The sequence below is a fragment of the Sus scrofa genome, chromosome 13 (assembly GCF_054392235.1).
Source record: "Sus scrofa isolate SSC_HxYL_T2T_F1_AM1 chromosome 13, Sscrofa_HxYL_maternal_Yorkshire_Landrace_v2.0, whole genome shotgun sequence".
NCBI lineage: Eukaryota > Metazoa > Chordata > Mammalia > Artiodactyla > Suidae > Sus > Sus scrofa.
In genome coordinates this window covers 92689700-92703876 of record NC_139395.1, presented here as the reverse complement: position 1 = coordinate 92703876, position 14177 = coordinate 92689700, and the positions used below count along the sequence as shown (strand labels likewise).

Sequence of the window (14177 nt, the reverse complement as noted above, 5' to 3'; positions counted from 1 at the left end):
CCTATGCTATACAGTAGGACCTTATTGTTTATTCATTCTAAATGTAATAGTTTATGTCTACTAACCCCAAACTCCCCCTCCCACTCTCGTCTCACTCTCCCCCGCTCCCCCACAAATCTGTTCTCTATGTGTCTGTGAGCCTGTTTCTGTAAAAAACAAACAAAATCCTACAGCTAACATCTTATTCAATGGTGAAAGACTGAATGCTTTCCCTCTAAAATCACAAACAAGAAAAAGATGCCCACCCTTATCACTTTTATTTAACACATTGTACTAGAAGTTCTGGCAACTGTAGTATGGCAAACAAAAGAAGTAAAAGGCATTATAGTTGGGAAAAAAAGTAATTAATCTCCCCCTATTTTTAGGTGATATGATAGGCTACATAGGAAATCCCAAAGAATCTACAAAAAAACCTCCTAAAACTAATAGTGAGTTCAGCAAGTTCATAGAATATAAGATAAACAAAAAAAAAGTTTTATTTCTAAATTCTAGCAGTGAACAAATTTACAGAAATTAAACATACTATTTACATTCATTCTCCTCAAAGGGAAATAATCAGGTGTAAATCTAATAAAACATATCCAGGATTTGTATGGGGGAAACTCCACAGTGCTGGTAAAAAATTTCAAATAAAATCTAAATAAATGGAGAGACATGCTGTGCTCATGAATCAGACAGTTAGACATAGTTGAAATGATCGTAATTCTCCTGAAATTGATATACAGGTTTAACACAATTCCTATTAAAAGTCCATCAAGGTTTTTTATAGATGTAGACAAACTCTTTCTAAAATTTATAAGCCACAGCTCCGATTAGACCCCTAGCCTGGGAACCTCCATATGCCACAGGAGTGGCCCTAGAAAAAAGGCAAAAAGACAAAAATAAAATAAAATTTATAAGAAAAGGTAAAGGAATGAGAATAACTAAAATAATTCTGAAAAAGAAACAAGTGAGAGATATCGATCTACCCAGTATCAAGATATATTAATTCAAAGAAATAGCAAAAAGACAAAAAAAAAAAAAAAAATGGAGTTCCCGTCGTGGCACAGTGGTTAACGAATCCGACTAGGAACCATGAGGTTGCGGGTTCGGTCTCTGCCCTTGCTCAGTGGGTTAACGATCCGGCGTTGCCGTGAGCTGTGGTGTAGGTTGCAGACGCGACTCGGATCCTGCGTTGCTGTGGCTCTGGCATAGGCTAGTGGCTACAGCTCCGATTGGACCCCTAGCCTGGGAACCTCCATATGCCGCTGGAGCGGCCCAAAGAAATAGCAAAAAGACAAAAAAAAAAAAAAAAAAAAAAAAAAAAAAAAAAAAAAAAGATATATTAATTAAGATTGTGTGGTATTCACAAAGGAATAGACATATAAATTCATGAAACAATATAAAGATCCCAGAAATAGACTCATACAAATGTGCTCAGAAGACTTTTGGCAAAAGTACAAAAGCAATGCAGTGAAAAAAATGATAGCTTTTTCAACAAATAATATTAAAGCAACTGGATATTTGCAGGCAAACAAAAGACCTCAACCTAAATCTCACACCTTATGCAAAAATTAATTAAAAGTGGATCATAGACAATGTAAAATGTAAAATTCTAAAACTTTAGGAAAGAACATAGGAGGAAGTCTTCAGCGCTAGATAAAAATTCTTAGACTTCAATACAAAAGTAAGATCCATAAAAGGAAAAATCAGTTGGGCATTATCAAAATTAAAATCTCTTGCTCTACAAAAGACCCTGTTCAGAGATAAAAACTGGGAAAAAATATTTGCAAACTATATATCTCACAAAGGATTCATATCTAGAATATGAATATATGTAATATAATATGAATATATATATATACACACACAGAGCACTCAAAACCCAACAGTAAAAAAGCAAACAATCTAATTAGAAAATGGGCAGAGGAGTTCCTGTTGTGGCTCAGTGGTTAATGAATCTGACTAGGAACCATGAGGTTGCTAGTTCAATCCCTGGCCTTGCTCAGTGGGTTAAGGATCACAGCCAGCAGCAACAGCTCCGATTAGACCCCTAGCCTGGGAACCTCCATATGCCACAGGAGCAATCCTAAAAAAGGCAAAAAGACAAAAAGAGAAAGAAAATGGGCAGAGTACTCATTGTAGCTCAACGGTAGCAAACCTAACTAGCATCCATGAGGATCAGGTTTGATCCCTGGCCTCGCTCAGTGGATCCAGCATTGCCATGAGCTGTGGTGTAGGTTGCAGATGTGGCTCAGATCCCATGTTGCTGTGGCTGTGGCGTAGGGGGACAGCTACAGCTCCAATTTGATCCCTAGCCTGGGAAATCCCATATGCAATGGGTGCAGCCCTAAAAAGACAAAAAAGAAAAAGAAAAAGAAAGTGGGAAAAAGACAAAAAACATATACAGATGGCAAATAAGCACATGGGAAGATATTCAACATCATTAGATATTAGGGAAGTACAAATTAAGATCTCCATGAGATAGCACAACACAGTTATCAGAATGACTAAAAAAAAATGTTTTTTTTTTTAGGACCACACCTGTAGCACATGGAAGTTCCCAGGCCAGGAGTTGAATCAGACCTGCAGCTGGGGCCTACACCACAACCATGGCAAACTGGATCCTTAACCCACTGAGTGAGGCTAGGAATGGTTCCCGCACCCTCACAGAGACAATGTCAGAACCACAACAGGAACTCTAAGACTAAAATTGTTTAAAGTTGCAAAACGAAATCCTGGTGAGGATGCAGAGGAAGTGGATCACTCATACATCACTCGTGGGAATGTAAGGCGGTGCAGCCACTCTAGAAGATAGTTTGGCAGTTTCTTATAAAACTAAATTTGTAATTACTATACCACCCAGCAATTGCACTCTTGAGCATTTATCCTGAAGTGATAAAGACTTATGGAGTTCCCGTCGTGGCACAGTGGTTAACAAATCCGACTAGGAACCACGAGGTTGCGGGTTCGGTCCCTGCCCTTGCTCAGCAGGTTAGGGATCCGGCGTTGCAGTGAGCTGTGGTGTAGGTTGCAGACGCGGCTCGGGAACCCGCGTTGCTGTGGCTCTGGCGTAGGCCGGTGGCTACAGCTCCGATTCGACTCCTAGCCTGGGAACCTCCATATGCCGCAGGAGCGGCCCAAGAAATAGCAAAAAGACAAAAAAAAAAAAAAAAAAAAAAAGACTTATATCACACAAGATCTGCACAATAAATGTTCATAAACAAACTGGAATCAGCCCAGATGTCCTCAGACAGGTGAATAAACAAATTGTGGTATATTCAATAAAAAGGAATAAACTATCACTACAGAAAACAATTTGACTGAATCTCCAGGGAATTATGCTGAATGAAAAAGGCCAATCCCTAAAAGTAGGATTCTATTTATATAACACTTTGAAGTGACAATATTTCAGAAACAGAGAACACAGATCAGTGGTTGCCGGGGCTAGAAACAGTGGGGAAAGGCACAGGAGGGCAAAGGTGGGTAAGGTTATAAAAAGGCAACAGGAGGTATCATTGTGATGTTAGAACTGTTCAGTACCTTTCCTGTGGTGATAAATACACAAACCTACACACACACATACACACACACCCAAATGAGTGCAAGTAAAACAGGAAATCTGAATAAGATGGGTAGGTTGTATTCATGATATCAATATCCTGGTTGTGATATTATACCATTGTTTTGAAAAATACCACTGGGGAAACTGGGCTTTCCGTACCATCTCTTTACCTTTGCATGTGAATCTAGACTTACTGCAATAAAATTTCAATTAAAAAATACACCTGAAAAAAATAGTATTCGTTCTGATTATCTAAATGATGGGATACATTATTTTAATAGTTATTTCCCCAATACGATTTTTCCCCAGTACAGCAAGGTGACCCAGTTACACATACATGTACACATTCTTTTTTCTCACATTATCATGCTCCATCATAAGTGACTAGACAAAGTTCCCAGGGCTACACAGCAGGATCTCATTGCTAATCCATTCCAAAGGTAATAGTTTGAAAAGACCGTGATGAGATTAAACTCAAATGGGATAAAACGTACCTAGGAAAAAAGTAAATTTGTACAATTAGGTGCAGTCTATTGAATCAGCGAGGGAGGCCTATTCAGGGCACTCATCAAGGCTTTAAGGAACACGCTTGAATTTCTGGGTATGTCTTCACAAGGGGGCACACAGACAGGACAAAAGCAAGAGATATCCCAGCTTTTAGATGGCTCCATTATGTTGTGCAACAAGTTTGCACTTTTGTAACTGTCTTCTCCTACCTGTGAAGTTCCAAATCTAACTCCATTGTGGGCAAAATAGTCTCATTCCTATATTAAAATGAAAGCAGCTGGAGTTCCCGTCGTGGCACAGTGGTTAACGAATCCGACTAGGAACCATGAGGTTGGGGTTCGGTCCCTGCCCTTGCTCAGTGGGTTAACGGTCCGGCGTTGCCGTGAGCTGTGGTGTAGGTCGCAGACGCGGCTCGGATCCCGAGTTGCTGTGGCTCTGGTGTAGGCCAGAGACTACGGCTCCGATTGGACCCCTAGCCTGGGAACCTCCATATGCCGCGGGAGTGGCCCAAGAAATAGCAAAAAGACCAAAAAAAAAAAAAAAAAAAAAAACAAGTTTGCACTTTTGTAACTGTCTTCTCCTACCTGTGAAGTTCCAAATCTAACTCCATTGTGGGCAAAATAGTCTCATTCCTATATTAAAATGAAAGCAGTTGCTTCTTTTGGAGCCCTAGAGGCAACATCTTCAATATCTTTATGCCATTTGTATAGCATATTCCAAATTCCATTTTTGTTTTGCTGTTATTTACGTGGCGCACGCGTGCGCGCGTGCACACGCACACACACATGCATTGGGTGTGAGGTGGAAAGACAGCAATGCTCACGGACTACTGATGCTAGGGGACATTTAATCGGGTTACATAGAAATTATCATGGCACTTCATGAAGAAGCATCCATTTTATGTTAGGACACTAAATAGGAAATGACTTTACAAGGCAGGAACTATATTTTCAGCTCAGGCTCCAAGCTGAAAGTGACTCTGTTAACCTACAAAGGATTTTTTTGTTTTGTTTTTTTGTTTTGTTTTGTTTTTTGTCTTTTTGCCTTTTCTAGGGCCGCTTCCTGCGGCATATGGAGGTTCCCAGGCTAGGGGTCGAATCAGAGCTGCAGTCTCCAGCCTACACCAGGGCCACAGCAACGCGGGATCCAAGCTGCTCACTGCAACACCGGATCCCTAACCTGCTGAGCAAGGCCAGGGATGGAACCCGCAACCTCATGGTTCCTAGTCGGATTTGTTAACCACTGAGCCACGACAGGAACTCCTACAAAGGGTTTTAAAATGCCCTCCAATTGTTTGAGGTGGCTCACTATGGTCCTGAGAACACAATTACATGGAGGAAAAGAAAACTTTCTGATGCACACAGCAGTCTCATTAACAAGAAATCCAGGAGCAGTGTGTATTGAAGTCAAGGCAGAAACCAGTTAATAGAGATGCCACTTGATGTAAATGAGCAAATGCAAAAACAAATACCATCAAGAAGAAGGGGAAGAGTGAGTTTGAAGTGTGAACAGGAAAGACAGTGAGGAGGGTGTGAAATTGGGAAGAATCATTTCCTCAGCCACACTGGATGAGAATTCTCACCAGAGCTGCAGTGAGAGACTGGACCCCTCGGTACAATCCTTTGGTTCCCTGTGAATAGCTATGCACCTGTTACTACAGAGAATTGTATAGTTCTCCCTCTGGCAGTCTGACTCTGGTATCTCAAGAAGGCCCACTGGATAGAGGCTCTTCGGTGGTGTTGCCAACAGAAACTTGAGCTGAGTGACTGTGACCTGACAATTAAGATTCTGGGGCTCAGCGTGGTGAACATAGTTAAGCAACGTTTTTGGTATAGAGCTGCCTTCACAAAGCTGATCCCTCTCTCTTGCAATTTATTGGTATAGTATTGCTATAACAAATTCCCAAAATGCAGCATCTTAAAACAACACGGATTTATTATTTCTGGTGATTAGAAGTCAGAACCAAGTCTAAGTGGGCTAAAATCAAGGTATTGGCTGGAACTTTAGGGGAGACTGTTTTCTTGCCATTCCCAGCTGCTGGTAACCCCTCCCCCAGGGCCCCTCACCCCTGCCTTCTTGTTCATGCCCCCCCCCCCCACCTTCAAAGCCGACAATGGTTGGTTGAGTCCTCTTCATGCTTCGAATTCCTCCAGCCTCTTTTTCCGTCCTCCCATCTCTCTTACTACATCCAGGAAAGGTTCTCAGCTTTGAAGGACACGTGTGATTAAACTGGGCCCACCTTGATAATCCAGGATAATCTCCCAATTTCAAAACCCCATAACATTAAAATCCCCCTTTCCATAGACAGTAACATAACATATTCGCAGGTTCCAGGGATAAGAATGTGGACGCTTTAGGGGATCATTATTGTGATCGCACTTCAGGGGATATTGGTACTAGGAACTGACAGTATACCCTAAAATATGGTAAATTATTTCAAGAGAATCACCTTGTATATGACCAGAAGAAAAGGCAAGGCTAAATTAGGACATGGCTGCTAAACAGGTTGCTGGCATCACTCACTCCCTAAGTAACTAGTATCCACACCCCAGCTTCAAAAGGTGTGCAAACAAATCCATGCCTCAGGAAAGTGATCTGTTACTTCAAGGTCTTAAAGTATGGTCTTTGGATCAGCTGCATCATATGCCCTGGAGCTTATTAGAAATGCAGGCTCTCAGGCTGCAGCCTGTACCCTCTACTGAACCAGAATATGCATTTTTAACAAGATTCCTCAGATAATTCATATGTGTATTTAAGTTTGAGAAGCACTGGTATATAGACGTTAAACTAATGGTTCTCAACCTTGGCAGCCCATTAAAATCACTGGGGAGGTGGCCTTTTGTGTTTCTTTTCATGTTTAGTTTTTAAATAATTTCAGACTTACAGAAGAGTTGCAAAAATAGGGCAGAGAGCTCCCATATACCCTCTACTCAGCCTTCCACATGTAGATAACCACAGTACAAATATGAAATTGAAGATATTAACATTGACCCAATATCATTAATGAAGCCTCACTCTTTATTCGAATTTCACCAATTTTCCCCTAAAGTCCTTCTTTCTTTCTTCTGGTGCTCTACATGTCTATGTACAAATTGTGTTTTCATGACAATGTTTCATCCCCCTTCATTAGCTGTGTAAGACTCCAGGCATGGTTTTCCTTCCTTCTTTCCTTCCTTTTTCTTTCTTTCCTTCCTCCCAGAACCAATCCAGGATCCCATATTTAGGTGTCATATTTAGTTATTCTCCATTCCTAAGTCTTTCTTTATGACCTTGACATTTTTGAAGAGTACTGGTCAGCTATTTTGTAGAACATTCCTCTGTTTGTGTTCGTATGATTTTTTTTTTCGTGATTTGATGAAGGTCATACATTTTTGTCATGTACTCACAGGGAGGACATGATGTTAATATGTCTTATTACTGGCGATGTTAACCCTGACCACAAGGTTAAGGTGGTGTCTTCACTATAAAACTACCATTTTCCTGTTTATAATTAACAAATAACTTAGAGGAGACACTGTGACACTCTGCAAATATTTTGTTTCTCCTCAAACTTTCACTCATTAATTTTTGCATTTATTGGTGGATATTACTTGCAGCAACGATTGCTGCGATGTTCTAATAGAAATTGTTCCAGCTTTGGTCATTGGGAGCTCTTTCAGATTGGTTCCGTGTCCTTTTAACTTCCATCCCTCACTTTGTTTTTTCACGTTATTTTTATTAATAGACTTTTACATTTGGGAATAATTTTAGATTTTTTTTCCTTTTTTCGTTTTTATTTTTATTTATTTATTTATTTTTAGGGTCAAAACTGTGGCATGTGGAAGTTCCCAGACTAGAGGTCGAATTGGAGCTGTATACGCCACAGCCACAGAATGCCAGATCTGAGTCTCATCTGTGTCCTACCCCACAGCTCACGGCAACGCCAGATCCTTAACCCACTGAGTGAGGCCAGGAATGGAACCCGCATCTCATGGATCCTAATCAGGTTCGTTACCCCTGAGCCACGGACAGGAACTCCTAATTTTAGATTTATAGGAGAAAAAAAAAAAAAAAAAAAAACTGCAGACACTAAGTACACAGAGTTCCTGTATATCTTTCACTCAGCTTCCCCTAATACTAACATTTTACACAGTCATGATATATTTGTCAAAACTAAGAAACCAACATTGGTACATTATTATTAACAAAACTACATACTTTATCTGGATTTTGCCAATTTTTCCACTAATGCCTTTTTCCGTTCCAGGTTCCAATCCAAGATATTGTTGCATTTTGTACCCCCCCCCCGCCTTTTGTTGGTCTTTTTAGGGCCATACCCATAGCATACGGAGGTTCCCAGGCTAGGGGTTGAATTGGAGCTGCAGCCTCGGGCCTACACCACAGCCACAGCAACTCAGGATCCAAGCTGCATCTACAACCTACACCACAGCTCACAGCAACACTGGATCCTAAACCCACTGAGCAAGGCCAGGGATTGAACCTGCATTCTCATGGATACTAGTCGGGTTCGTTAACCACTGAGCCACGATGGGAACTCCCCCTTATCCTTTTTTTGAGCACTTCTTTCCTTACCAGAAGATGCACCAGACTTGTATTTTTTCAGTTACAGAATAAACTACTTCTCTAAGGAGCCCCACCCAGGATGTTCTAAAAAATCCCAAAGTCCAGATAGCACCCTAAATTAAGTCAGAACTCTGGCTGTGAAATCCTGGCATCTGTACTTTCAAAATCTCCCTAGGTGATTCCCATGTGTTGAGATTGTGAACCACTGATCTAGACCTTACTTCAGGTACCTGAAGAATAGTGAAAACTATGAATGATAACTCCCCAAAGACTTAAATGTATTTCCTAGCAGGTTCTTATGTCCCCTGAAGATGGGGGACTGTGTTGTTCATCTCTAATGGGCACCTAACCTAGAACCAGGCACATAGTGGGTGCTCAGAAATGAGGAATGAATGAAAACTAAACAGGTGAACCTCATCTGGCTCTGTAATCAAATTAGCCTTGGACTTTTTTTCCCCTTAGTCCCCATCTATTTCACATTATACCTTTGTGCTGCTCTGAAGCTTATGCTGAACATCTATTTCCTAAAATCTTGAGTCAGTGTTAAAAAAGCAGCATAAAGGCTACCCATGACAAAGTGGTCAGGTGAACTTCCCAGGCAGAAATCCTTGCACCTCCTTCCTGGAAGAATGCCATGCTGGCTTCCCCTGGCTGGGTCTGCTGTCAACTCCCTTCATTTGGGTCCTCTTTTTCCACATTTACCTCCAACAGCCCTTATGGCAAGTGTGTCAGAAAAGGTAGCAACATCTTTATTACTTTTGCTTGTCCCTCCAACCTTTTTCTGGCCTGTTTCAATGTCTCAGCTTCTTCTAAAGAGAAGTACCAAGGGCACAGGCTCTGTAGCCAGTCAGACCAGTCAAATCCCAGTTCTCCCACTTCCTAGATGTATATACTTGGGCAAATAACTGAACCTCTCTGAGTCTCTGTTTCCTAGTGTCTAAAAAGGGGATTATATCACCCATCTTGCCGGACTGATGTGAGACATCAAGAAAACAATTTTGCTGATCTGGAGCACAGGGTGTGCTCATAAATGTCAGTCGTGATGGTCATTGTTATTATTATTATTATTGGTAGTGGGAATCAGTTTCTGAATCACACACTATTTTTTGAAAGGGACAGGGCAAGGCAAGAATTCTACCCATCTGTTCCAGGGATCTAGAGTAACAGAAGTTCATTTAGAATTTCCAGAATTCATTGCAGGCTCCCACACGATCCAGAGGAAATGGCAAAACTTGCATAAAGACAACTTCAACTAAAGGAAATATCTGCCCACACTATACCTGTTCACATAACTAACAGTTGATGAGGAACATGGGGGTGGGCACTCTGACCTCTCCAGAGTGCCTTTGTTTGCATTATCTCATTTGACACCTCCCAACCACAAAGTGGCTCTTTTGACCATTTTACTGATGAGGAAACTGAAGTGATGTGATGTAGTCACTGAACTAGCAAGTGATAAACGTCAAAACTCACACATAGGTCTTTCTGGCTCTAACATCTTGTGGTTTTCACCATTGGTTTGTTTGTGTATTTTGCATGTGTGTGGGGCGGGAGGTGGGGGTAATGGTGGTTGTGATTTTTGGGAGGTTTTTTTTCTGTGTAAATTTCTAGGTGTCAGAAGAGGTCCGTTTGAAATGGGAGTTTTCAGAAAAAGGTTTAAAAAGATTGGACTGCCTTGTTGAAGAAAATGTCAAATTAAAAATAGGTGAAGGGAATTAAAAAGTATAACTATCCAGTTATAAAATAAGTCATGGGGATGTAATGTACAGCATAGTGACTATAATTACCACACTTCATATTTGAAAGTTGCTGAGAAAGTAGATCTTAAACATCTTCATCACAGGAAAAAAATTGTAATTATGTATGATGATAGCTGTTAACTAGACTTGTTACAGTGATCATTTCAAAATACATACAAATAGTGAATTAGTATGTTGTACACCTGAAACTAATGATATGTTATTTGTCAATTACACCTCTATTTTTTTAAAAATCAGGAAAAATATGCTGGCCCCTTCTCATTTGGCCTCCCGGTCTTCTTCTTTTGGGTTAGTAGAATAGTATTTTCCTGGTACCTTGTTTGCTCCACCAATTAATTAATCAATCAACTGACTAACCAATCAACCAACATGCTCAGTCTATGCTGGGGGCTGTGGGGACACCAGGAAAGATGCCCAGGCCCTGCCTTCAGGCCAGTGCAAGAAACAGAAGTAACCCATGGAAACAGAGTACATGGGGTCAAGGGTCAAAGGAGAGAGGTTGGGAAGGTCTGTAGGAGCAGGGACTCACCCATATGGAAGGATGATGAGAGGATGGGTTTGGGATGGGGTAAGGAACTGGAGATGGAGCTTCTGGTGGGAAAGTACAAAAATAAAGGCCAAGAGGAGGAAATGAGGGTGTAACATGCCAACTATGAAGACAGCAGCCGCATGTGGCCCAGGAGTTTCAAGGAGTTTTCAAGGAGTTTTCAAGGAGTAGTGAGAAATAAGTTTGGGGCCTGAATATAGTGAGTCATGAAACAAACAGCAGATTTGAACATCATGGGCTGAGACACTGAGAGCTGTGAGGGGTTTGTTTGAGTTAGGCGGGCATAAATTTGATGTTTAAGTCAGTTCTAAGCATTTGCTAATCGCCTCAGCACTGATTTGTTATGTGATTTAAAACAACTAGAATAATTAGTTCTCCATGTTTAAAAAAAAAAAGGAAAAGAAGGAAGGAAGGGAGAAAGAAAGAGAGAGGGAGATACAGGAAGGAAGGAAGGAAAGAAAAGAAAAAGAAAGAAAGAAAAGAAAAGGAAAGAAAGAAAAGAAAAGGAAAGAAAGAAAAGAAACTCAAGAATCCCATCCACACGGCAAAGTGCTCAGTACCTTGGAGTATTCAAATTTGAAATTTCTCAATGTGATTTGACAGGAAGAAACAGCAAAGGCTAAGGAGCTGTGATTTGGGAATAAAACGTGTATGTGCAAGCAGCCAGGAGTGGAAGCAGAGAAAATTATGTAATCTTACTGGCAGGCAAAAAATGCCCCAAACCAAATATTTTTTAAAGTGGTATGGAGTACCTGACTACTCCCTTTTTAAAGTGGTATGGAGTACCTGATCAGGAGAGAAACCCAATTTTTATGTCTTGTACCCAATATTAAGTTTGCAAATTTTATCTTTTTATTCACATATATTTTGTTAGAATCTTTATTTTACCTAAACATATCCTTACAGTTAACATCTCTGAGAAACACACAGAATGACTAAGATAATTGTGTTGTGCTTTTTAAAGTTAGATAATGAAATACATAACAAAACGCATGGATCTCTGCTAGCCTTTTAACTACTTGTTTTGACGCTTTTTCTTTCTAGATTGTTATATGGACGTTAAGAGAGAGATTTCTAAACGGAATGCAGGCCTTTTCTTTGGGATGTGGGGATGGAGGATTAGGAGGTGAGACATCTTTTTAAAAACAGACATAAGATGTTCTATGCATATACTGCAACTCCAAACCTGGAGAAAGTTTTTTTCACCTTCTCAATCTATATTTGAGTCCCAGACTATTGGCCATATTCTGATTCATACTTACCTGTGAGCAAGCAAGGAATCAAGGCGTAGGAAAACCACATCAGACTTGCTGCGATTTCTTCTAGAACCATCGTGAGGATCTGTGGCAGACTCAGCTTGACCTGGGACGTGGTTACCTTCCAAAATGTAGCACTCTGTTCATCTCAGCAATCCTTGCTTCGGCACACAGATGTTGGGGCTGAGGTCTGAGTCGCTGTAAAGCGTAAATTGTTCTGGAAAGAGGAGCCAGCCCAGACAGCTCAGAAGAGGCGGGCTGTGCAGCACCCTCCTTTCTGCCCAAACCCAGATATTGCATCAGGGGGAGTGGCCTAGGAGAGTTTCACAGAAAAGTTAATTCTGGGAAATTTAAAAATCTGTATGAGGGAGATACCTGGATCACAGGCTTTGTCCTGGGGGACGATGATGGTCCCTAGAGGCCCCCTTGGCAGTCAGCAGACAAAGATTATCTGACCCTCATCAAACAGCTCTTTCCTTCTAAGTCTCCCTCTTGTGAGTTCATTCAAGCTGTGTACCAATTAGCTCTTTTTGCTACAGCCCCACTTCAGAAAAAAGGAAATTTTAAAATATTTTTAATATCTTTTAAAAAGTCAGGAAGTGACCATGAATAAAACTTTACATTTGCTTGCATTTGCAAAAAGAAAACCCAGAAGAAGATAGAGAAACTACTAAGATTGGTTACCTTGGCACAAGGGGAGTGGCAATTGGGAAAGATAGAGGAGAAAAATGGGAACTAGACTCTGGTATCTTTTGTTTGTTTTGAGATTTTTTTAAAAAATTGTTTTTATTGTGGCAAAAGACACGTAACATAAAATTTACCATCTAAACTATTTTTAATATACAGTTCAGTGGTTTTAAATACATCCATACTGTTGTGCAACCATCAGCACCATTTGTCCCCAACTCTTTCCATATTGTAAAACTGAAACTCTGTATCCATTAAACAATCACTCCCCCTTCTCCCCTCCCCCTAGCCCTGGCAACCACCATTATATTTTCTTTCTTTATGATTTTGACTACTCTTAAGTATCTCATATAAGTGGAATCATGCAGTATCAATCTTTCTGTGACTGGCTTATTTCACTTAGCATAATGCCCTCAAATTCACCCATTTTGTGGCATAGTGCAGAATTCCCTTTCTTTTTAAGGCTGAATAATATTCCATATACCACATTTTACTTTTCCATTCACCCACTGATGGACACTTGAGTTGCTTGCATGTTTTAGCTGTTGCGAATATCAGGCTGCTATGAACATGGATTACAAATATCTCTTCAAGATCCTGCTTTCAATTTTTATGGGTGCTGTGTATCTTTTTATACTGTTTGAGGACTGAATCATGTGAATGTACTATTGCAATTTTGGAGAAAAATTTTTTTAATTGGAAGGAAAACCTTAAGGGTTTGTCCCCTTAAAATGACAGCTTTTCAAAGACGCCAAACTCTCTACATGTACACGTTCTTTAGTGGGAAGAACATGAATTTTAGAGCTCAACTGATTTTGGTTCCTGTGTCAGAACTTATTTGCAGTTCTTGGGAAATTTACTTATTTATTCATTTAACAGACATTCACTAAGGACTTACTATGTGCCGGATCCTGGAAATGCAATAGTTTCTGCCCTCAACCAAAAACTTCCCAACTAATAGAAAAAATAGACAGGGGAATTATCATAAATCAATATTAAAAATGAAGTGACATAAATATTCACAAGGGAATATAGAAGCACTAAAGATATATACCTTACCCAGTCTGGGGTATCACAGAAGGCTTCCTGGAGGAGATAACTTTTGGGCTGAGTATTAAATGCTGAAAAAAATCAGCCAGCCATAGTGTGTTTTGGAAACCACAAAGTTTTGTGCAACTGGATAGCAAGGTCAGAGCGGAAAAAAATAGGGCTCAAAGGCAGACAACAATAGGATTCAAGGGCACTTTGAATGCCTTGTTGAGGAGCTTAAAGTTTATCTTGAGGCATTGAAGGTCAAATGAGGGGTTAAAAGT

The 14177-nt window shown here is 40.3% G+C and overlaps 1 protein-coding gene across 7 annotated transcripts in view; it reads right to left on the bottom strand.

The window, feature by feature from the left end:
• IL20RB (interleukin 20 receptor subunit beta) overlaps positions 1-14177 on the bottom strand; it is a 991209-nt gene that overhangs the window by 21451 nt on the left and 955581 nt on the right. For 6 of the 7 annotated variants that reach the window (XM_084989815.1, XM_003358566.5, XM_013982051.3 and 3 more), the window contains exon 1: positions 12184-12391. The exons of the other annotated variant lie outside the window; for it this stretch is intronic. In XM_084989815.1, the coding sequence (XP_084845941.1) occupies positions 12184-12253 (70 nt within the window). In that variant the 5' untranslated portion in view covers positions 12254-12391. Of the gene's footprint in view, positions 1-12183; positions 12392-14177 lie in introns of those variants that run through there. 7 annotated transcript variants of the gene reach the window in all.